The 23,177-nt window shown below is 39.6% G+C and overlaps 1 protein-coding gene across 1 annotated transcript in view; it reads right to left on the reverse strand.

Annotated features, from left to right (window-relative positions):
- galnt9 (polypeptide N-acetylgalactosaminyltransferase 9) overlaps positions 1-23,177 on the reverse strand; it is a 78,519-nt gene that overhangs the window by 452 nt on the left and 54,890 nt on the right. Inside the window, 5 exon segments of the mRNA XM_054611146.1 lie at positions 1-93; positions 289-456; positions 8,302-8,397; positions 12,288-12,425; positions 14,163-14,348. The exon segment at positions 1-93 is cut by the window's left edge and continues 452 nt beyond it. Coding sequence (XP_054467121.1) covers positions 1-93; positions 289-456; positions 8,302-8,397; positions 12,288-12,425; positions 14,163-14,348 — 681 coding nt within the window.

The following is a 23,177-nucleotide window of genomic DNA, read 5'->3' on the forward strand; positions in this document are numbered from 1 at the left end:
TCTCTGGACCACCAGGCGAAGGCCAAAGTTGGCATCCTTGGACATTTCAACCTCCAAGCATCGACCGGTGTCCCTGCTGATGATTGGGCCGTTCTGCAACGAAAACACATGACCAAAGTATGAACAAACTTGCACAATAACCTTATTCTAAGAACTTACATATTCTAATGCCTGTTGTTAGGGTATCACATATTCACCCCTGTCTTTTTTTTATCCTTCATTACATTTGGTGTGCCTGAAATGAACTGGTGAAGATCAGTGTCAAAAGATCAGATGTTTTCTCTTTACCTGTGTAAAGTCCCAAAGCCTCTGGGAACTCCTTGCAACAACGTCACATTTTTTCAGTCTTGGAGTTCGTCCTCTGCCATCGTCAACGAGGCATTTTGTGTCAGGCAGGAAGGTGGTCGACCCCAGGGGTCCTAGCTGGAGAAGCCCCTCAGTAGCGTAGCGGGCAAGCTACAACATAGAGAAAACCAATGTGTCACACTCCTGGACTCACTTACTGTGGCATCAATCACAACTTCAAAAAATAAATAAAAATACAAACAACTGAACATCCGTGGAAAGGACAAGCTGTAAATGTGCTTCAATGAGACGAGTGAATGTGCTTTGTAGTGATGCTGTTTAGCTATTCTGCCTACGCAGACTGACAGCAGTAACTGCAGAAGCAGCAGGGTTTTGAGTTTTCATGCCGGTTGGCAGTGTGCATGACGGATAGAAAAGTTTTTCATTTTACGCCTTTTAAGCAGATCACTTTATACACAAAAAACTATTGGAATAGAACTATACGTAATACATACAAATATAAAGACTGCACTCTGCTTTGAGATGATCCTCCCAGATTGTTAGAGGAACAAGTTATCATCTATCATCATCAAAATGTGTTCTTTCAGCTTCCTTTACAAATTTAACAGTTTGCTCAAGAAAATAAAATGTTCCAGTTCCTACAGGAGAACCTATAGGTAATTAAAACTATGAGGTTTTATAGAGCCTCATAGTTTTAATTGTGGGGGGACTGACCAATCATCGGTATTTGACGAGTTGGGAGTGAGAATGTCCTTGTTACATGTGTACTTTGTGCAAATTTAAAAAAGCTAAATATTGCACCACGCTTCTTTGATGCAATAGTTTTAAAATGCTAAAAGATGTCAAAGTCAGGTTTAGGTCTTTACTCAATTTGACCAAACATGAGGTTATGTTTTACCTTAACATTTTATTTTTAGACTGGAAACTTTATTACATTTTATTAAAAACACAAGACGGTTCCTCATCACATGTGGTATTGAAGAATATTTCATTGAACATAATTTCACAGAAACCACAGTGAACAGCTTATTTATGCCACAATATTACCCCAAACCAAAACTTGATCCCTGTCTGTTTCATCCTGCACATGAAAGGCTCTGTGCTGATACGTATCTATTACGTAAGGATACAGTAGAGATAGCATTTATTATTTATGGGAGTGATTCCATCTGAAAAATGAGATCCCAAAGATAGGGAGGTCTTCAGTACGACAGCAGCGCTGCTTCGAGGGGAACACGCATTCATGACTGAAACACACACACACACACACACACACACACACACACACACACACACACACACACACACACACACACACACACACACACACACACACACACACACACACACACACACACACACACACACACACACACACACACACACACAGTATGTATGTTATGTTATTCAAAGTCCTGGAAGAGTCAGTGTAAAATAATGCTTTTTTTAATTTGTTCGAAATTAAGAACAATGCTTTAGTGATGCAAAAACATGCCGTGTCCTTTTCTGTCCATTTTTTTTTTTTAATTCGGGGTTTTACAAAATTGAGATCAAATATAAGCAATTTTTTTTACCCCATTGCAAAGGCAGGTCCTTTTGACTCCGATCTCTACAAACCTGTAAACAAAACTGTTGAAGTGTAAAATGTAATAGTATGCAAACCTATTGCTGTGTTCATATCCTGTTCAAATATCTTTTCAGCCGTTTTCAGCATGTTAAAATCTCTCGAAACTGATATAACTTTGTCTGAGTGGAGGAATTTTGGAGCATGGATGGAGGAACTGGAGCTGCAGTGAGTGGCCTGTGTGGGTGTTGCTCCTCGGGAGAAGAGAGAATTCAGGTGGTTTTAATCCAATGTTCTGCCATAAAGTGCCACTTTGAACAAATAAGAAAATAATGAAGAATCACTTTGCCCGTCACTCACAGCTGGTTGGGTTGTTTATAAGGATGCTAATAAGGATAATTATTTGGACTAAGAAATGTCAAGACAGTTACATAACCTTATTTCAAACCCTCAGTCTAATGCGAGACACATAATGCTGTGAACTTGTGCTGTTTTTCTCCAGGTGAGAGACTTAAGGTCAGTTTAAATGAGAACTCTTTGTGGAATTTTAGATTTCTGTGTTGGGTCTTTCAGGGTTACAGTGTAACGCTCTAAGCAGATTTATCCATGGTGTAAACTATGACTGGGCAGAAGGAAAACCTCATATAATCCCCACTAATACCTGTTTACAGCTTAGTCTGGCAGCCGTTTGTATGCTAATACATTTAAAATGGGACCATAACAAATAATAATGTAAGGAAATTATTCTGCTAAGCCAATTAACCTATGCCTCATGCTGCAACATTAGATGCTCCATTGCCGTCGCACCATTGGAAAAGTTCTTTATCCACTTTCTGGAGGTCAAGCAATCTCAAAATTCTTAATTAGCTCATTAATGGTGCAACACTGTGACAAGATGAAGTGTTTGTACATTGCATTGGGTTGTAATCTCCACATTTCTACCTTCCCTGTACCTTGCTCCACCAGGAAGTTATGAGTAAATTAATGCCACAGATTATAACAAATATCTTAAGAAGGGTTTGGCTCAGAACTGTACCTACAGCGGCACATGTTCTCTCCATATGTGACTACAGTCAGGCATGAGTGTCCAACGTCAACACAAACCTCTAAAGGGAGATTAAAGAGGCCCTATAGCATAAGCGGTGCAGAGGGCCTCTATCAGCAACATGCACATCCAAGTTCAGTACACATGGCTGGGATTCCTTGTAGGAGAAAGGAAGATTGCTTTTCATTTTGAGGGCCCTGTTTTCACGGCGGAGCAACAACCAGCGCAAGCAGCACTCCGGTGTAGATATTTGTTTTGGGGAAAATTGCACTTGGAAAATTTGTCAATAACCGCAAACTAGCTCTTGATGCTAGGCAGGTGTTATTATGCATTGCCATCCACTGTGTTTACCTTTATAAAATGAACCCAGGTTGCTACAAAATACACACCTCTAGAAAAATCAGAGTGATCGGCACTCTGGGTATCTATGGAGGAAATGCAAGATTAGTGTGGCTCGTTAATCCAGTTGCAACCTCTTTCAAACTTTTATAATTTGAATTAATATTGGTTTAATACTGCAGTTTCTGTTTTATTGCTTACATGCTATATGGTGCACACACCGCTGTCACATCAATTGTGGTATGATGTGATAATTTACAATGTGCGATAGAATTATTACTTAAATAGTTTAGGATTATCCCAACAATTTTTTATCTTTTATTTCCGTTGCCTGCCCCTGGTTGCATTTGTGTAGCAGTGTTTTCACATTGTACAGCCGGCAAAGAGGTTTGAGAGCTATGGGCAAGGATGGACTATGAGACATTGGGCCCCTGGGCACAGACATGCAAAAGACCCCACAATCTTTCCTACATAGGCACACTGCACAGACTTTGTGAAGTTTTTACCTCTTTAATTATTGTTTTGCATCTCTTGTAGTTGTTACACATCTCTCTGTGGTTTTGTGTCTCTTAGTCGTCATTTTGTGTCTCTTTGTCATGCTTTGTGTGTCTTTGTAATCGTTTATTTGACAATTTGAGTGCCTGAGCCTTTGCCCGGCATATCAGTTCATTAATTCATCCATGGCTATGAGACCAGTGATGTGACCTGCTGAGGGTCTTTTTATTAATCACCACACAATTTGATCTATTATCCACCTCTCCCAGTCCTTTGGCACTTTGCGCTGCTGCACATATGATAATAATCAATATTTTCTACCTTGAATATGAATAGCCAAATGGCTGAATAGACAAAGGCAAGAGCTCTACTCAAATCTCAACAGCAAATCTATGGTTAAAGATACATTACTTACTTTAACAGACTACTGCTGTCTCTATGTGTGTGTGTGTGTGTGTGTGTGTGTGTGTGTGTGTGTGTGTGTGTGTGTGTGTGTGTGTGTGTGTGTGTGTGTGTGTGTGTGTGTGTGTGTGTGTGTGTGTGTGTGTGTGTAGAGCAAGGATGCAGGCTTTGGAGCCCCTCCACCATGCAGTCACTGCATTACATTATCGTACAAAGGTGAGGCATTGTCCATGATTTAGATTTCCACTGGGAGAGCCCGCAGAGAGAGACACATTCCTAAGAAGCACAATGAAGAATTATTCTGGCCAATTATAATTTGTCCTCAGTAAACGGAGCAATGGTAAAAAGGAATGCAAAATCACAGTGTCCCACCAAATTGAATTCTGCCTCCGCTCATAGTAATGTCGGTCTTCACTATAATCTAATGATATTAACGACACAAAATTTGTCTCCATTTGTTTATTTCCCCCGGGGGATCAGGATTAAAAGAGTCAGTGAAGCTTTACATTACTGGACCCCACTGAGCTCTCTGTAGAGGAATAAAGGAGAGCTGGTGAGCTGCTGGCCTACTTATAATACCCCCTCCCATGTCAAATAATGAACATGTCACTCAGCAAGAGAGGCAGTTTGGAAAGGTGGGAAATGTTAGAAATATGCATGAATAGAATTTGCATGATTTGTTTTCAGGAATAGCTTTTGTTTCTTTGCACAACAACAGGACAACAGCGTCCCTACCACAGTGTCATTTGTCGTGGTATCTATTCAAGTAAAGGTCATACTGAGCAAACACTCTTATTTTCAGCAGCATCTGCCTGCATATTCATATAGCTACATGCAATCACACCTGGGAGTGGTCCAGTGTTTTCTACTGAGCAGCTCAGATAGCTATTGCAGTCACAAAAATGTCTCTGTAATGTGTGTTCCAAATCCATACTGACATCATACAGTGTTATTAAGCCAGCGAAAACATTTACACACATTTTAACTTATCATGAAGCAGTGTGAAGATTTGGTTCATTGTAATACTTGACTCTCATGAGCCTTATCATATGATTATTTTACTATTAAAGAAAAAACAAATACAGATCCTCCAGGAAGGTCGATAGTGTTAAATACACGGTGTAATTTTGGGCTTTACATTCTCTGTGTTTCAAAGTAATATGTTCACAGTTCCACGTGTCAACAAAAATGTATTGTTATTCCTGTTAGCTGTTGTGAAAGCAAGTTATTTGAATGACTTTATGAAGATTACTAGATTATTTTGTTTGCAGGTTTTCAAATAATTGTTTAAGTTTTGAGCTTGAGTTTTGTTTATTTGCACAGGTTAAACTTAAACAAATGAGAATGAATGGGTGGTGAGCCTTAAGAGGGTTATTGATTACCTCTACCTGAATCATATAAAACACAGTCAATATATAAATGTTATGCTTAAAAAACTAGTCTCTAGAAGAGGGATGAAAGTATGCCTTGTATAACTTTATGTAATTCCCACTGAATGATCAAAAGAGTTGCATAAAGTAGGACCACTGTATGTGACTTAAAATGAATTTCTGATTCGAAAATGTTTGGGGAGATGGAAATTAGATGACTGTAAGGTTGAATAAGAATAGATCTGTGAATTTATTTGTTTGAATTGCATTTTAAATATAAAAGTACATAATGGAAAGAATAAATATCATGAATTGTAAGAAGTTGAATTCCACTCAAGAAAAGGACACAATAATGTTCAAGAATTTAAGTGGGTTGCGATTCTCACAAATTGTTTTTGTAGGAGCATGATTTTCTGTAGAGTTTTGGGAAATATACTCACCCACACGAAGTAGAAAAGGGCATGAGGAAAATGTCCACTAAAAAACTTTCCTAGTTATACCAATAGATTTGATTTATTTTTACTGACACAACTTATGTGTTGGCTCAAACTCAAGCTCTCATTGATTATTATTCAGATATATTTTGTGGCTGACTTGAGGCATTTCATTATTTCTAGTAAGTAAGATTTGTCAATTTATTTTTGCAATATGTGTCTTCATCACTGAACAAGACGTAAGATTTTGTAAGATTTAGTAAAAATGATTCACTATCTATTAAGGCCCATTTATACCTTTTTATGTGATCTGTACACTGTAATCCCTTATTTTTAGTTTTTCACTTGGAATATAGGTAAAGAGTATTTGTCAACACAGCTGTAACTGAGCATGTTGACGGATTAACGTTTTCGTGCACCAGGTGCTTACCGATCATCTGTATGCACTTCTAGTCTTGTTTCATTCATTCTCCAACTATAATGCCCTGAGTCTGTTTTGAATCTTTATCAGTTCTGCAGTAGGTTGAAGTGCTAATTAAACAAGAAAGGAATAGAGGCAGCCTTGTCATGTTCCCCTCTGAATGGAAAAAGAGAGAGGTTATATCCTTTAATGTGACTGCTGCACATGGATTACTATAGATACTGTATATAAACCATTACACGAAGAAGCATTCAACATGAAAAGATCTACCAAGATCTTCATAATATTAAAGATGAGAGACAAAGTGTGGGGCCTCTTAGTTAATGGTAATAAAACGTTTTTTTGGATTTTGCACCTAGACCCAGCACTCTGCTGGAGGGATTATATATCTCATCTGGCCTTGGAAAGCCTCGGGATCCCCCAGGAAGAGCTGTGAAATGTTGCTGGGGAGAGGGACATCTGGAATACCCTGCTAAACCTGCTGCCATCGCAACCCGGCCCCGGATAATCGGAAGGAAATGGATGGTTTCTTTTTACTTGGACCCCAAAGCCATCTATAAGTGCACTTCATCTTCCACACTATGTTTAGGTTTTCTGAATGTAATTCAGTTGAGATCTGCAGCTTTTGCAACTGCATTGCAGCTTTAATTGCAGCCTGTCATATTCTATATATCACTTTATATGTATTTCTCTCTTACAGTACCAGTCAAAAGTTTGGACACACCTTCTCATTCAACTACTTTGAAAAATCTAAAATCTAAAACATATTCTGGTTTGTTGAGCATTTGTTTGTTTACCACATAATTCCATATGTGTTCCTTCATTGTTTGGATGTCTTCAATATTAATCTACAATGTAGAAAAAAAGAAATAAAGAAATAAAGAAAAACCATTGAATGAGAAGGTGTGTCCAAACTTTTGACTGATACTGTATATTGTTAAATATTTATATATAATTTAGATATTTAATTTATGTCTGGACGGTTTACTGGTGTCCCTTGATATGTAGCCGCCTAAGTCCAAACTGGCGGAGGAGTTTGCTGCACATTGTATACAGTCCTATACTGGAGTTGGAGTTGAGAGACAACCTGATTATTTTACAAGTAGCAAGTTAACAAGCTAATTTTAAATAAATTAAAATGTAATCATCTTCAGTTGATAACCCATGGGTTCCGAGATTGCATTTTGGGCAACGTTCTCCACACTGACTGTTTACTTGCATTCAACCATAGCCTAGTTTATTACTGTTTAACCAGAATACTTGTTAAAATATGCGTCCTGATTGATTCCTCAGACAGGCTTTTCCCCCATTTATGTAACTTGCAAATGTAGATTTATAATTGACTCTATTTACCATTTATTGTTACCCCTTCACGAGTGATTTGGGAGATCATGTTATAATCTGCCCGCCGTGTGTCTTGGGTGTGTTCTAGCTGTTAATTTAAAAGCTTCAATGGGGATGTGTGGAAGTCCATAACTCTTTATTATGAAAAGTAGTCAGCGCAATAGCGCTATTGCTACTAACACTTGATTTTAAATGATTTTACTTCTATGGGACTTGAAGAGGAAAGTAATTACGCCGCATCATCCTGAGCAGAGTCCTCAATTGTTGAAATGCAGAATATGTTGATTCATAAATTCAAGAATGAGTATTTACATTTTCTAGGAGGGCAATACTTATTTATATTGCCCTCCTGGAAAATGTGAATACTCCTTCTTAAATGTATGATTAAATAAATTAATTGAAATGTATTTACCAAATATAAAAATCAGACATGTAATGCTATTTTGGAAGAATCTATACAATACATGGACTGACTGACAGCTTAACTTATTTCATTTTTGACTGATGCCTGCGGAACATGGCTGCTTAATGAAGACAGCAGTAAACATGGACATGCAAACAGTTCATGAGTCTGGTCTGACCTGCGAGGACATGCCGTGGCACGGGTAGAGGATGGCTTTGTCGTCGTCCTCAGAGCCCTGGTCCAGGCAGTAGCCGCTAGCTTTGCTGTTCCTCACCTAAAAGACAACACGGAAGGTCAGGTGGTATATGAATACTTTTTAAAGAAGAGAGTATGGGTGGACTTAGGATGAAACAAGATAGAAGGTTTGTTTACAGTTAGTAGGATGTACATTGGCACGAAGATTATAATACAGGAACAGTTTGACGTTTTGGAAAAAATACTTATTTGTCTTGCTGAGAGTTAAATGAGAGAAGTTAGACCACAGTCATATCTGTTAATTAAATATGGTATGAATCTACAGTCTACCAGCACCTCACAAGCTCACTAAATAAACTTAATCTTAATTCTCTAGGAAGTCACTGCTGAGTGAGTGAGGTTTTTTTTCAATAGCAGATATGACATGTTAGAGTTGCTGTTGGTAGTTTTTGTTACCTTTGGACAGAGATAGCCTCGCTGTTTTCACTTGTTCGATCTTTTGCTAAACTAATATAACCATCTCTTGGCTGTATCTTTTGATTCACATACAAACATGAGAATAGTATTGATCGTCTCACCTAAGTCTCGGCAAGAAAGCAAGTAGGCAGATTTATTAAAATGGTGCACTCTTGCTTTGGATAAAAGCGTCTGCTAAATGACTGTAATGTAATGTAATGTAATGTAATTAATTATAAAATGGACAATCATTTTTGCAAATTAAGATTAAGGCGAGGCTCTCAATTCTCTCATCAGTTTCAGGGGTGTCAATTGGTTAAAAACCCTGCTTAATCTATGTTAAGCAGTGGCCCATTGACTTTACTCTGGCCTCTTTTGGGAAGAGAGCTGTCTCTCTGTGTTTCAGGTCTGTCATGTCCCCTTTTAGTGCCTTGAGCACTCACTCCTGAGAGTCATCAGTCCGTCAGTGGAGCTGGATATCAACCCACAGATCCAGAACTCCTGCCCTTTATTGTCTTGGCTTTAAAGCTTTGTTGGCTGCTGCTGCTGTCGTGAGCATTGCCACTGCTAAAGCTCTGTTTTGATTGCTCCTTGGTACAGCTCTATACAGTTATCCTCTGTCTTGGCTGGCTAGTTGGTGGTGAAGTGTTTTGTAACCAGTCTGGATAACTTAAGGATAGCTGTGTAGGAGGTCTCCTGTTTTCTCCTGTTTTGTGGTCAGTTAGGGAGCCCATTATTGTTTTTCTTTTTCTTTCTGTAGGCCAGTTGAATTCCTTCCTTTCTACTTAGTGTGGGGGTTTTGTAAATTATTCTGGCCTTAGCGACCCTGCCGTGCCCGTTAAAAGGTGCGCTTAGTTTGTCTCGAACTTGAAGCAATAGAAAAAGCACATAAATAGGAGCTAGAATTCCAGTTAAGCTGCCATAAGCTTGAAGCTGACACAGCTATACAAATCCGCCAGCTTGAGTTACAGTCTCAAAAAAAACCCTACTGAACCTTACGCTGTGTTCCTTCCTTCAGTTTCAACTCCTCTGACATTCGATGTAAGCAAGAACAACTTCCTGGTCCCTCCATTCCGGTAAACTGAAGTAGAAGCTCATTTCAGTGCATTTGAAAGGATTGCTGCTGCATTGCATTGGCCCAAGGATGTTTGGCCCCTACTACTGCAATGCAAGTTGGTATGTTAAGCACAAGAGGCATGTGCAGCCCTCTCCATTGAGGAGTCTTAAGTGTGAAAAAAAGTAAATGCCATACTTAAGATTTATGAGTGGGTACCTGAAGCGTAGAGACAGTAAGTTTCCTCCCCAAACATTTGTTGAGTTTGCACGAGAAAAGGGGATACTTTTTGATTGATGATGTCTAGCAAGCAAAGCTACGGACTTCAGCTCACTATGGAATCGATGTTGCTGGAGGAAATTAAGAACTTTCTTGCAAAGCGATCCATGGTGTACCTGAATGAACATAATGTAACCACCTTACAGGAAGCTGCCACCCTGGCAGAGGAGTTTGCCTTAAAAGACAAGAGCATCTTTGTGTGTAAGCATGAAACATCTACCCATGAGAATATCATGAGAAACGCTGAGTCACATTCCAAGCCATCAAAAGGGGGGCCCTGCAAGCCCAAAGTCAGACAAGCAGTCTTTCTATTGTCACAAAACTGGTCATGTCAAAAATCAAAGACAAGGAAGGGCACTGTGTCTTACTAACAGGCTACCACATTGGGGAATGCAGTGTGATGGGATGTGTTTATGCTCCCACGGAGGTTGAACCATCGTTCCCCGCTAGTCTACTGGCCAATATTTTCTCAGTTATTCATTCTTTCGAAATATTAGAAGGATATTTTAATTGTGTGTCTGAAACCAATGTTGACCAGTAGGCCCCCATGAAGTGCCATTTTCTGCTTTCTGGACTGATTTGGAATTATTTTATGCATAAAGAATTATGAATCCTAATCCTTATATTGGAGATATGGGTTGCTTTTTGTTCTTTTCTCGATAGCTTTTGTTTGATTTTTCTTTTCTTTTTTTTTTCTTTTCTTTTTCTCGTTGTCCAATTGCTGTTGATGTGTTATGTTGCTTGTTTACCTGTGTATCCACAGTGTCGTGTATGGTGTGCTGGATGTTGTAGTTGTTGTTTGATACTATTTGAAAAACTAATAACAGTCTGAGGGCTTTAGACATGGAGCAATACCGTTACAATAACATGGTGTTGGGGATAACAAGAATTTTGCTCAAAAACTGAACTGCTCCAAGACTTCTTCCTGCCAACTGGCTGCTGTGGTTACATTTGCCACAAAATTTAATCTGACAGAAAACCAATTGCCAATTATTTATTTGTTTACTAGCCTTGAATCATTTTATTCCTGTCTATCAGATCCACTGCAGCTTGTTCACACAGTCTTACATCATCTCAAAGTGATGACCTGGCCATGACAGAATATTAACATGCTGTCTGTCTCTCCCTCTCCTCCAGGCTTCCAGATGGTGGTGTGCTTTGTGCGTGAGCTTTGGTTCTGTGTGATTTGAATGCGCACGGCTTCATTTCCAGGTTGTGACATATCTATCATGTGCTGTTGTCAGAGAGGGTTCCACTCTGCTGGTCTGGTCAGCGTGCCCGAGTGTGCCGCTGATGCTCAGTGACAGATGAGACTCACTTCTGCTGTGGCGGCGGTGTGGCAACACAAGGCTTGTAGACAGATCTGAAATAGTGCCACTTAAGTGGCTGCTGCTCTGAGGAATCCATTAGCTCGGCGCCAGAGCCAAAACATGCGGCAGGGGAAACAAATTCACACCGCGTTGATGATTCTAGAGGTTAATTTTGATGTATTCTGACATTGCATTTGCAGAGCATATTGATTTGCCACTGTTTTCCATTGTTTAAAATTGATATAACGAAAAATTGTGCGTTTCAGCAAACCTCCAAATAGTGTCTGACTATGTAGTGTGTTCAATTCTTCAACCTGTCATAATCCTGTTTTCTTCCCCCACTGTGCTGAGTGCGAAGCCAAGCGCAAAACAATCAAGTTGGAATGGAAAACTAATAAGTGTTTAATTAAAACTCATTCTGAGGAAATTGCATCTAATCCTGTGTGGTGATGCTCCATTGCCTATAGCAACAAGATACCTTTACCTTAGACTGGCTATAGTGAATTCATTATTTTGTTTAATGGGGAGACTTTGAGCTTGTCGACGCATCAATGCTTGTTTATCTGCTCATATCAGTTTGTGTTTGACCCCTGCTAACTTGCATATGTTTTTTTTTACAAACTACAACAGCTATCTGCTAACCTGAAATGATTTTCAAAAAAGACACAAAAGTCACCGAACAGATCCTTACAGCTCATAAATAATACATTGTCAGCAACTCATTTTCTTTATCATCTGTGGAATCACATTAGTTATCTCAGTGTATGCATCCTGTTTAAACCACAGCTCTGTAATATAATTACAGATGACGATGAAATAGCAAAATTAACATGCAGAGTATTTTTAATTTTTCATTAGCAAGTATCTCACCTCGCCGTATGTGATGGTGTTGTTGTAGATCCGCATCTCTGGGTAGACGTGTTCAAGGTACCAGCGAAAACTCCGACATTGCAGCCTTTTTCTTAAGGCCAAGCGCTCCGAGACATCCCCGAAATCAACCCCAGGGTTCTGTCAACAAATGGTACAAAACAAAGAAAGAAAAGCTCATAGCCAGCGGGCACTTTACTTAAGAACCAAGTGAGAATACTGGCTGCTTGAGAAATGAACGACGCAAGAGTGCTGTGGTGCTGAGAGGATGCAACAAGCATTTAGTTAAGAGATGGATAGATGTGCCTGTCATGTGGGACCTTTATTGTTCTTTCATTAGACATGATCTGTGCTGAGCAAATTCTAATCAGCTGCTTAATTATGAGCCCTCACGGCCCTGCCTGCCTTATGGAGGTGGCTTCCCAGATTGATTAAGGGAATGCCTAATAGCTGCACTGCCTGGCACAGAGGCCTGATCCTGATTCTCTCTCACTCACACACACACACACACACACACACACACACACACACACACACACACACACACACACACACACACACACACACACACACACACACACACACACACACACACACACACACACACACACAGCATTATATGCATGTACAGTGCACGACTTAAATGTGCATGGATATGCAAACAAACATATTCTCTATAGTCATAGAAAATATACCCATGCATAAAAAAGGACAATGACATTCCCATAGATATTGCTGCAAATACACACAAAAAAACCACACACACTCTCTTATTATCAGACACTGTTTAAAGGCATTTCCTTCTCATCAGTTTCCCCTTACTGTAGGGATCTATAGCCAGCTGCTGAACATCAACATCATCACTTCAACATCTGTTAATAAGAAATTCTAGTGGGAAATGAAATTTTTTTTGTACCATAAAGTGACACTAACAAATGCATTAAATTTCAGTGAGATGTAGTTTGGTATTTGGACTTGGGGCTGGCCACTGTGGTGAATCATAAAGCCTTCCCCCACCAAAGTAATTGTGCTCTCAGCAGGTACCTCAGACAATAACAAGAAGCTGGGATTGTGTGTATGGGCGGGCTCAGAGAGAGGGGGGTAGATGGAATAATCGTAGCGTTGGGTCTTTGTACTGTACACAAAATAACTCTGCGCAACAGGACAGCTGAGGTAATAACGTGCCATGCCACTGTGTTTGTAATTACACTGGAGAAGGGATGTGGCCTGATTGGCTAGTTTGTCAAAGTCCTCCCCCCCTCAACATGTTCTCCATGTTGCACTCAAGGGTAACAACATTTCCCCAGCTAATACTTCCTGCCTGCACTTAGTGAGTTCTAATGTAATGATGTTTGTGCCAGATTTCTAGAGGACATGCAGGCATCCGCAGCATTTCAGACCTGCATGTGACTGCTACACAGCCGGCTATTGTTTTGTTATGAACAGCAGTGTGGTTGTTTTGGACAGTGCTAAAAAGCCTTCATTGACAATCATCTCAGAGGCAATTAGGATTCAATATTAAACTCTTTATTAATAAAAGTTGCTGTTTATTATTTTGGAGCCCATCTCAAAGACCCTTGAAAGCAATTAAACTAAACTGATGTGTATGAAAATAGATTGATTAGACGTTAGGCTCATCTCATTCACTTGGTGCTCTTCTCTCATCTGTTTAGATTCAGACTCCACTTCTCCCTCGCTCTGCCGTTGCTCTGCTGCCAGTATGAAGGTCAAATGGGATGAAATCTGAATTTTGAATTTCTATTGACTACTGTCTCCGGAGACTCTGGCTGCATGTCTGAATGAGCAAGTGAGAAAATAGGGAGCAAAGAGAGCTCAGGGTTTGTGGGAAGGAGTGATCTTAGATGGAGAAAAACTTACGTTCATGGGAATGTTCCAGGCCATGTAGACGTGGGATTTGTATTCATCCATCCACACCTCAGCGGCCCTCAGGGCATTGCGCTTAGCGTAGTAATCTATGTCATTGTTGTAGGGCTTCTTGGTGCGCTCGATGTGAGCCACTCTGGCACATGGCAGGACTTCCATACTCCCTCCACACTGCCACACCTAGACAGCAGCAGGAAAGAGAGTCTTTGTTTCAAGCAAATGTGGATTCACACAGGAAAGCTTAATGTTTTAAATACACATTAACATAATAGAAAAGATGGATGCTATATTTCAACAGTCTAGGAGCAGTGGAAATAAAACTCCTCCACAGCTTTAGCTTACCAGAAGAGTCATAAATCGAATGACTTTAAACTCAACATCACAAAGTCAAAACCAGTCTTGCACTCAGGTCTAATAACTTCATTTGGGCTCAATCTTTTTAACATTGAAATATACCTTCCTCAGGCCTAAATATGAAAAATGATGCCACTGAAATGCTTCCTTTTTCTTGCTCATCAGGCAGTCACCCTTGTGTTGGCAGGAAACAAACTAATAAGGCTTTAAAACAGTATTCCCCAAACGTTTTTTCTGGGGATCCACTTTTTAAAAAATGACAAACAATTGCAGTCCTCTGATGAAGAAACACCTGAATATCTAGCAGCTTGGGGATTGAAGGATACATCTGGTTCTTACTTTAATAGTTTGGCCATTATGCCTATCGGTCGTGATTACATTGTACCCACAAAGTGAGATCTTGGAACATAGCTACAGTGCTACAACAAAGTTACTCATGACAAGAAAAAGCTGTCAGAACGTTTGGTAAATTGCTAACAAGTCAACAGTTTCTTTTTACCACTGTATTTTGAGGTCAGACCAAAAGTAGGTACAGCCTTGCACAGGGTGTGCAAGCCACAAATACGGCAAGTTGCTGAAGGTCAATATTGACTCCTGAGCTTGGTCTGTAAACAGTGATGGATGTTTGCAACCTTTTTAAACAACCACATCACATTTCAAGATCTGAGCAATTTACTCAGTGAGTACAATCTAATGATTACTAATGGGAAGGGTGTCCAAAATCACAAAAAAGCAAACAATATAAGGCTGTTCAACCAAAGTTTCCATGCAAACTTTAAAGCCTATTTACAGCACAATTCCCTTCTCCTCTGTCCATCACCATCATTTTACCAATCTATGTAAAATTAAGTCACATTTGCATTACATGGCATTAGATTATAAAATAAAATCTTGTTTTAAATAGTAGTCAATTTAATAAGCTTGACATTTGGACCACTCATGAGTGCAGCTCTGACGCTGAAGCCGAGGAGTTAAAGGATGAAAATACACACATATTCATATCTTGCCACTTTTCAGAGCAAATATAAATACAGGGACAAAAGGTCAAATATGCATCTTCATTAATGCGTTAGTTGCATCGTGTTCATAGAGGGATTTGCTGTAGTCATCTGCTTTCTTATCCAGTGTCGTATCTTTCATGCGACAGTGCTGTTGAAGTGATGAGAAAGGATGCTCCGCGGACACTGTTCTTGCTGGTATAATAAAGTTTATTACAAACAAGCAACACATGTCATGACGGACGTCTAGAGCGCCCGGAGGTCTCGAGTCGAATCTGGAAGACCTGCCTTTCGGGCTCTTGCACCCCCTTATATAGGGTACATGTTTATCAACATTTGGGCTGAAGTCAAGACCGTGTATGGGGCTCCGTCATTCTACACCTTTGACCTTCAGCCCCTGGTATCCTGCACATCTGCTTCTTATATAGGACAAAAACACTTGGGGCCTTCGCTGTATTGTGCAAGACCTGAAAATATACCACACCAGCTTACTGATTAACATATAGGATGTATGCATGGACACAAAGAAATATGCTTGTAAATATTCCAGCTCACAAAAGAGCCAAGCCAAATAAACAAAACACAAAGTCCATCGAATGCACAAGAATGAGAGCAGAATGCAGCATGCACAACAATCACTACATAGAGAAAGGTCAAGAAAAAATTATTATTTGCAGTAACATTTAATATTATTTTATCACACCAACTTCTTTTAGCTAGCTAGTTGTTCTTAAAAATGACACACATGTGCTTGATGCTGAAACTAGGTGTTACTCTCCATTATTGTGCTGAAGTGAGACAAAGAGTGGGTGATAAATGGCTCTGTGAGCTTATGGCCCATAAATACAAAAGTCCTCAGAGAGTTGCCTATGACAACCAGCAAACCCTGATACCATGAGTGCTGTGCGTATGGCATGAGTACAGAATTATATATAAAGCCAGGGGTTACATAATTGTCATCTTGAAATGCATCTATTAAAGCAAAAAGTATTGATTGATTGCAGATGTAGAGATGTTGTGACAGTCGTCCAACCTACTCAAGGTAAGAAAATAGTCTCACATAGTAGTCATTTCTTAGAGTGTAGCAAAAGATCTGACTTTCAAAAGCTCTCTCCGAAATAACACCCTTCCAATGATATACAGTATGCAAATCTGCAAAGCTATGCCATGCTGTGGGAAAGTGGCCCAGCAGTTACACACTCGCGCAGTGCCATCAGAATGCCACAGCATATGGTAATGTCCTTTTAGCCATACAGAGCCGCCACCACCCACAGTATCTTAATGATGATCACCACGATGCGTAACAGATGTTCTGAACCATTAACATCTCTCTGAACCCAAAATGATACCCCCTGCATGGTGTTAAAGGAGGCTACTGCTGCAAAACAATTTCCTCCCATTAAGTCCATTGCAGGGGTGAAGACTGTGTTGAGTTGACCATGTTTATTTAATGCCATGCAAGTAAATACAGCTTTTTCTGCTTTAGGGCATGTTCACAATAATCGTGTTTTGATTGATTTATTCAAACTGTTCTCCCATAGTTTGGTTCCCTTAGCCAGGCTAGAACAATACCGTTGAACTCACAGCAACAAATCACAACCTCAGGTGTGAGCCTTCTCATCCTCCTCCTTCCATGTAGTTTGAGTTAGTTGTGGTTGTAGTTGGACAAGTGAGTACAAACTACTACAACATAACCCCTAAATGCAAAAAGCTCTCAAAATTATTTAAATCTAGTCTTAGGTCTGGTTTGTCTTTAAGAAACTAATGTGAAGAACTTTTGAAAACAGGTCATATAATAAGTTACTACAAGGAGTTTGTAACTGGTTAGGAAACACACTCACTGTAATACTGATGCCTCTGATGCCATGTGACCTACATACGAGACCATCAGCAAGAAGATTGTCTATTTCTACATAGTTATTCTGCCATGGCGGATGGACCTAGATGGGGCATCAGGGCTGCCTTCAACCTGCAGTCCGAGCTCTGGCGTGAGGTGGAGCGGTCCTACAGCATTTGTCCAAAGGGGTCGCCAAAATCAACAAAAATTGTTAGGTCATTCCTTATTAATTATTTTATTAATTCTTTGGTAACTACTTGTTATTTTGAAGTTATTTCTTTAATCATAAAGTTGCATGGAAGATTCACACAAGATTAAGATTACAGACAACGGCCACAATTATTAGAAATTACTAAAGGTCCCCAAGTAATACTAATACCATGCAAATAGGGCTTTAGATTTTCATCTAACTCTCTTACCAGCTGTGATGATGAAACCAGCTGAACAAAAGACAGCAAAAAGCCCAATCTAATCACCATAATAAGATCCAGTGGGCAGGCAAGATGTCTAAATCAGTGCATTGAGCCATATGGCCAAGTGTGCTGAATTCATGAAAAAGAGACTCTATCAAACATTTACCCAAGTCCCACTTACCATAATTAACATGTTTCTGTAATGCTCAAGGGTGTATGAAAGCTTGTGTTTAATTGTATGTTAATAAAGGCATCCACCCTCTATTATTCTCTTGTATCCTGAAGCCCTTAATTGTCCCGGCTGTATCACTGGTGGAGTTCACCCGGCTGACCTGAGCTTAAACACCTCCATTGACTGGCCGACCCCTCATCTTGACTGCCGATGATCCACAGTGACCCTTGCCTAAAAAATCCATTAGTACTTTGGAGTAGGCTTTACCTGCTTTGCTGCTGCCCATGAGAAGTGCTGCCTTTCCGAAATAGCCTTTATGGTTGGTGCATTATGTGGGTGGAAATGCAATACCTATTCAATGTTAAGTCTTCAGTCCTTGGAGATTCGCCCCAGCTCTTTTAGTATCATCGTAAGCTCTGTATAATGCCGTCTTTCTATGGTTTCCTAATCCAGGTTTTCTGTTTGAAATCAATAGTGTTGGTATGTACTGATTGTGTGTGAAAGAAATAAAGAATTTGTGTTAAGTGCTTGTGCACTCATGGATAATTGAAAATGTGTATATGTGTAACTGCAGTAAGCAGTTTGCCCAGGCACCAAAAGCAAATTGAAGATCAATATTCTCTCCACCACCATTTCCAGAAGGTCACAAACCTAATAGCTAACTAGGCTTGTAAAACAGGATTTAGTTTCTTTGCATCACATTAGTCTTCTGTCATTGGACATAAGCAACACAAAGTGTTTTCTTAGTAATGAGGGAAAGGATTATTTTCTCTTTTTTTTTCTTGACATTGCAGCAGTTCACGGCACATCTGTACCAATTTACCTCAAAAGAGTTGATAATAATACCATGTGACTGTAATAATCTCAATAAGAAGATCATATTTGAATCATATAACACAACATGGTGTGTTACAAATTACATTCTAGGCAAATTGCAAGAACACATTTAAAGTGATATCCAACAAAGCAAAATGCTATATTATCTGCCAATTTTGGTTGCTGTAGGTGTCAGGAGATCCAGATACTTTGTTATTCCAAGTTATTCCAAGAGGGTTACAGTGCTGGAAAAAAAAAGAAACCATTCACTGAATAAATTGAGCTGCTGTAGCTTCATACATACAGTACATACTAAGCTCTTTTCACCTCTGAAACAGGGTGTGAGAGACTGTCTATAAGCAAACTGTGTTTAATCTATCTGGTTTACCTTGTGAGTCAATATCCCTCAGTATAATTAGAGTGACTGATTATATGTTTGTGCAGTGTGCAATGAGGCGTGATAGTGAAAAAAACATTTAAAATGCTAAAGTCACATCATATCAGAAGAAGTGGATGAAAGGGATGCTTGTTTTGGACCTCACATGTATAACTTGACGGACACCACATCAAAGATGACAGTTACAGGGTTGATTGTAGTGGTGCTTCTCCATGTTGAAAGTATTTTACATTCTATTAAGATTGTGACTTCTATCTTTAAGTCACTGAGATCTACATCGGTGCAATGCAGTGTTGGGATAGGTGATAAGTGGGCACGAGCATAGCCCCTGAACAGTCACTCAGCGAGAAGATGTCTATTTCTATTTAGTTATTCTGCAAAAAATAAAAGGAAATCTTGGCGGTTCACCAGAATCTCCTTCAGATCAGACTCCAGCGGGGCCTAAGACGAGACCTGCCCGCTGTGGACTGATCCAGATGCGGCTACACTGCCGCCTTTGACCTGCAGTCAGAAGCTCCAGCTAGAGGAGGAGAGCTCCGCGCCCAGCAGCACGTCTCCTCCTCCAGCCAGAAGCAAGCCCCCACTTGGAGCAAACACCGAAATCACTCTGCTGGAGGCCAAGGCCAGATTTCTGGTCCTGTTGGAGGGAAGGGAGACAACGCAGGACTCAGCAGTTAGCCAGACCCTGCTGCAGGAGTAGTTTTCTGGAGGGACTCTGGCGCTTAGAAATAATACCACTATTGGTGACAGCCCAAATTAACACAAAATTAAATTTCCTTATAGTGGTTTTAAGGAAAGAATCTGAGTTAGGGGAGGGTTGGGGAGATGGTTTGTGAATTTCTTCCTTTATTTAACAGCAAACAACCTGGTATAAGACATCTGCAGGGAGTCAGCTCTGCCTTTGAGGTTCAGCAGTGCTGATGTGATCTTTTTCAACATGTGAGAGCATCACAGATCTGATGATTTGGAGGAAAATAGGACAGCATATTGCTGGCTCCAACAGTGTGAGTTGCATTCCAGGAATGCTCATGAGTCTATCCTGCAGCCTGTATCTTCATAACCAGGGCTTCAAAGCATTAGCAAAGCAAATCAGACCAAATGTGTGATGTGTTTACCCCTCGATATAAAAGACACAGTATGGAGGCATGTGCTTTTGTGTTCAGACTGCAAAACATATTAACACCATGCTGAGAACATCTCTGCTAATGACATGGCACTTTTTATGTTGCTATAATGCAAATCATTGAACAATATGTGGAATCAATCATGCTAAATAATTTGAGTTGTTCTAGACAAAGACAAATGGTTATCTTCTGCTCCACTTACTTACAAATACTAATGGAATACAATACAAACTTGGGAAAAACTCAACATGAGACTATTGTACAATGCTGCAGGTACTGCAGACGTGCTGCAGGTACTGATTTTTCCATAAAATATTTTAATATTATGGAAATATAATGAAATCTAAATACCAAATAAGACTTCTAAGAAATCTTTTACATCTTAAGACATCCCACACACAGGACCTCGGGACAGAATTTTGCACAAGTTCATTTGGCACTGACCCTTCACAAAATTGCAGCCTGCATCATTAAGAGGAAGCACTTAACACAGAGCACTTTGATGTAGTGGTAATGTAATTGCTAATTTAATTTAATTGTCTCTGTACATGCAGTTAGTTAATTGCAGCTGGACCATTTGCGTGATAAGCTCCACAGGGCTACGGAAAAACATCAGCCATAAAAAGCATAAAAGCTATTAACAGCAGTAAACAGGTTTCCATCAGGGCCATTACACAATACAATCAATAAACTGGGAAAATGCAGCATGTAGAGGCTTATAACGGGCATTCAGACAGGCTTCGGATTTAAGATCTTGGTTATTTTCATGACAAAAACAAAATTCACATGTGCGTGAAAAAAAAACCCTTCAAACTGTATTTACTCCATAATAGTCCATGAAAACTCTCCATTGAAATTTAATAATATTCAAAAGAGTAAAAATGGGGCATCACCAGGGTGTCATTGAGACCACTTCATCAGGGATTGTATTAACCTTTAACCTGTCCATTCAATTTCCAAATACACTATAATAATACATACCTCGGCACATCTGGCCGATCACTATAAGAAGTGTGTGTGAATGTTGGATTGTGGGTTTTGGTAACGGCAGCAGTCAGACACAGCCAGTACGTTGTCAGAAAAGTGTGGAGGAAGGAGATTTCAGGTGCTGTTTCCTATACTGGAACTGCAAGGACGATATTACCATTTCAGCCTTTTCTGATTGGTCAAAATGGAAAATAGGGCAGAGGAGATGGAGCTACTGTTGAGCTAAGAACCCAGATTGAGATAATGAAAGGGAGTGTTGAGGTCATGCAGACTTAATATAATCCCTCATCTTGCCAGACAGCTGACATATTTGACAGACAGGGAGGACAATTACCCTACAGCATCAAAAACAGGCCCCAGGACTGGCAAGATAAGTGTAGCCGTGTCCTGAGGTCAACTAGAGTACACTCCACTTTCTCAGCTTGTCTGTGTGCATGACTGAAGCAACTTTGATACAAACAGATAACAATTGGCGTGAAGACATATGGGTTTAACGGGGAGAAATATTATCGAGGGGTATTTTTCTGCTCTCTGACGGTCTGACTGAATATCTCACTGTGTAGTGATCTTTTAATGCCACAGAGATGACTTCTGCCGCATTGCTTTATAAATCAAAATCAAATGGTCAATCATACACAACAAAGTATTGACATGTTGGAGTCATGATGCTGGAGATCCATGAGACATCAGTGCTAATGTCTTTGATATAGACGTATCTGTATATCTCTGCATCAATCTATTTATTTTACATCCGGCACTACTGACAAACTTGTTCCACTTGTCCAACAATAATTAGGGAAAAGATGCTTGCTATTAAAAAAACTAAAAAACTATGATTAAAACTTTACTTATTCTGGTGAAGAACTTTTCACAATTTAACAAAAGAACAAAGCTCTGACTTGTAGGTGTCAAATTACAGTGTGTAGCAGAATTGAAATGTAGCAAATCTGGTCCTCTGGGGGGCATTAATTAACTGTCAATCGACCTACTGGCTTGAAGTTTCTTCACAAAACACCAAGAAAATACATTAATTCCTCCTGTCATTTGTTTCTCTCCATATGGAGCAGTAGATACTTGCTACTGTGTCATTACAGCACTGTTGGCAGGACTCTGGGAATTCACATTATATAACTCATCTCTTTACTTTCAAGCAGCTTAAATGATTTAGTATTCTACTCGGCTAGTGAGGTGTCCTGTGGTTAAGGGAACTTTAAACAACTATGTCTCTGTTTCTGTCTATTCAAAAATGAATGTCACTATGAGTGAATAAATCTTAATATCTATTCCTATTTATTTTGAGGATATTCAAAAGGCTGAGTTTGCAGGCAAGTGACATTTCAGAACCTCAACGGATGATTTTCCTGCAGTGTGACTGTTGGATTCAAAATTGATTGTGCATGTGCATTAATCCAGCAGCTTTCAGTCCTCGTACTTGAGTGCACATCCAAGCTGGTGTTCTATCAACCACTAAGTATCATTCATCTAAAATCCCATATGTTAAGTCAATGCCTGACTAGATGGCAAGGAAACCAGAGGGGCTATAATAATTGAGGATTAAAATTGAGAGCTAATACATTATCAATACCAACAACAACATCAAACAAAATGATAGTATTTATACTCTCTTATGTTCTCTGACAAGAATATGAGCATAAAGTGTGTATTCTTAATATTTCACTTTTGTTACTTCACACACAAAAAAAATTAGGAATCAAAAACTATGTCTCCATGTCCGCAATCAAATGAATCCATTTGTTGGCCACATTGGGACAGTGGAACAAGCTATACACACAACACTGACATATTTTTCATCTTCAAAGTCAATATGGTGAACAGTTGCCTCCACATCCAACAATTATAGAGACACATTAAGCCAATGTTCACTGTACTTCTAGCTCTGGTTTGCTCTCC

The sequence above is a fragment of the Anoplopoma fimbria genome, chromosome 13 (assembly GCF_027596085.1).
Source record: "Anoplopoma fimbria isolate UVic2021 breed Golden Eagle Sablefish chromosome 13, Afim_UVic_2022, whole genome shotgun sequence".
Lineage (NCBI taxonomy): Eukaryota > Metazoa > Chordata > Actinopteri > Perciformes > Anoplopomatidae > Anoplopoma > Anoplopoma fimbria.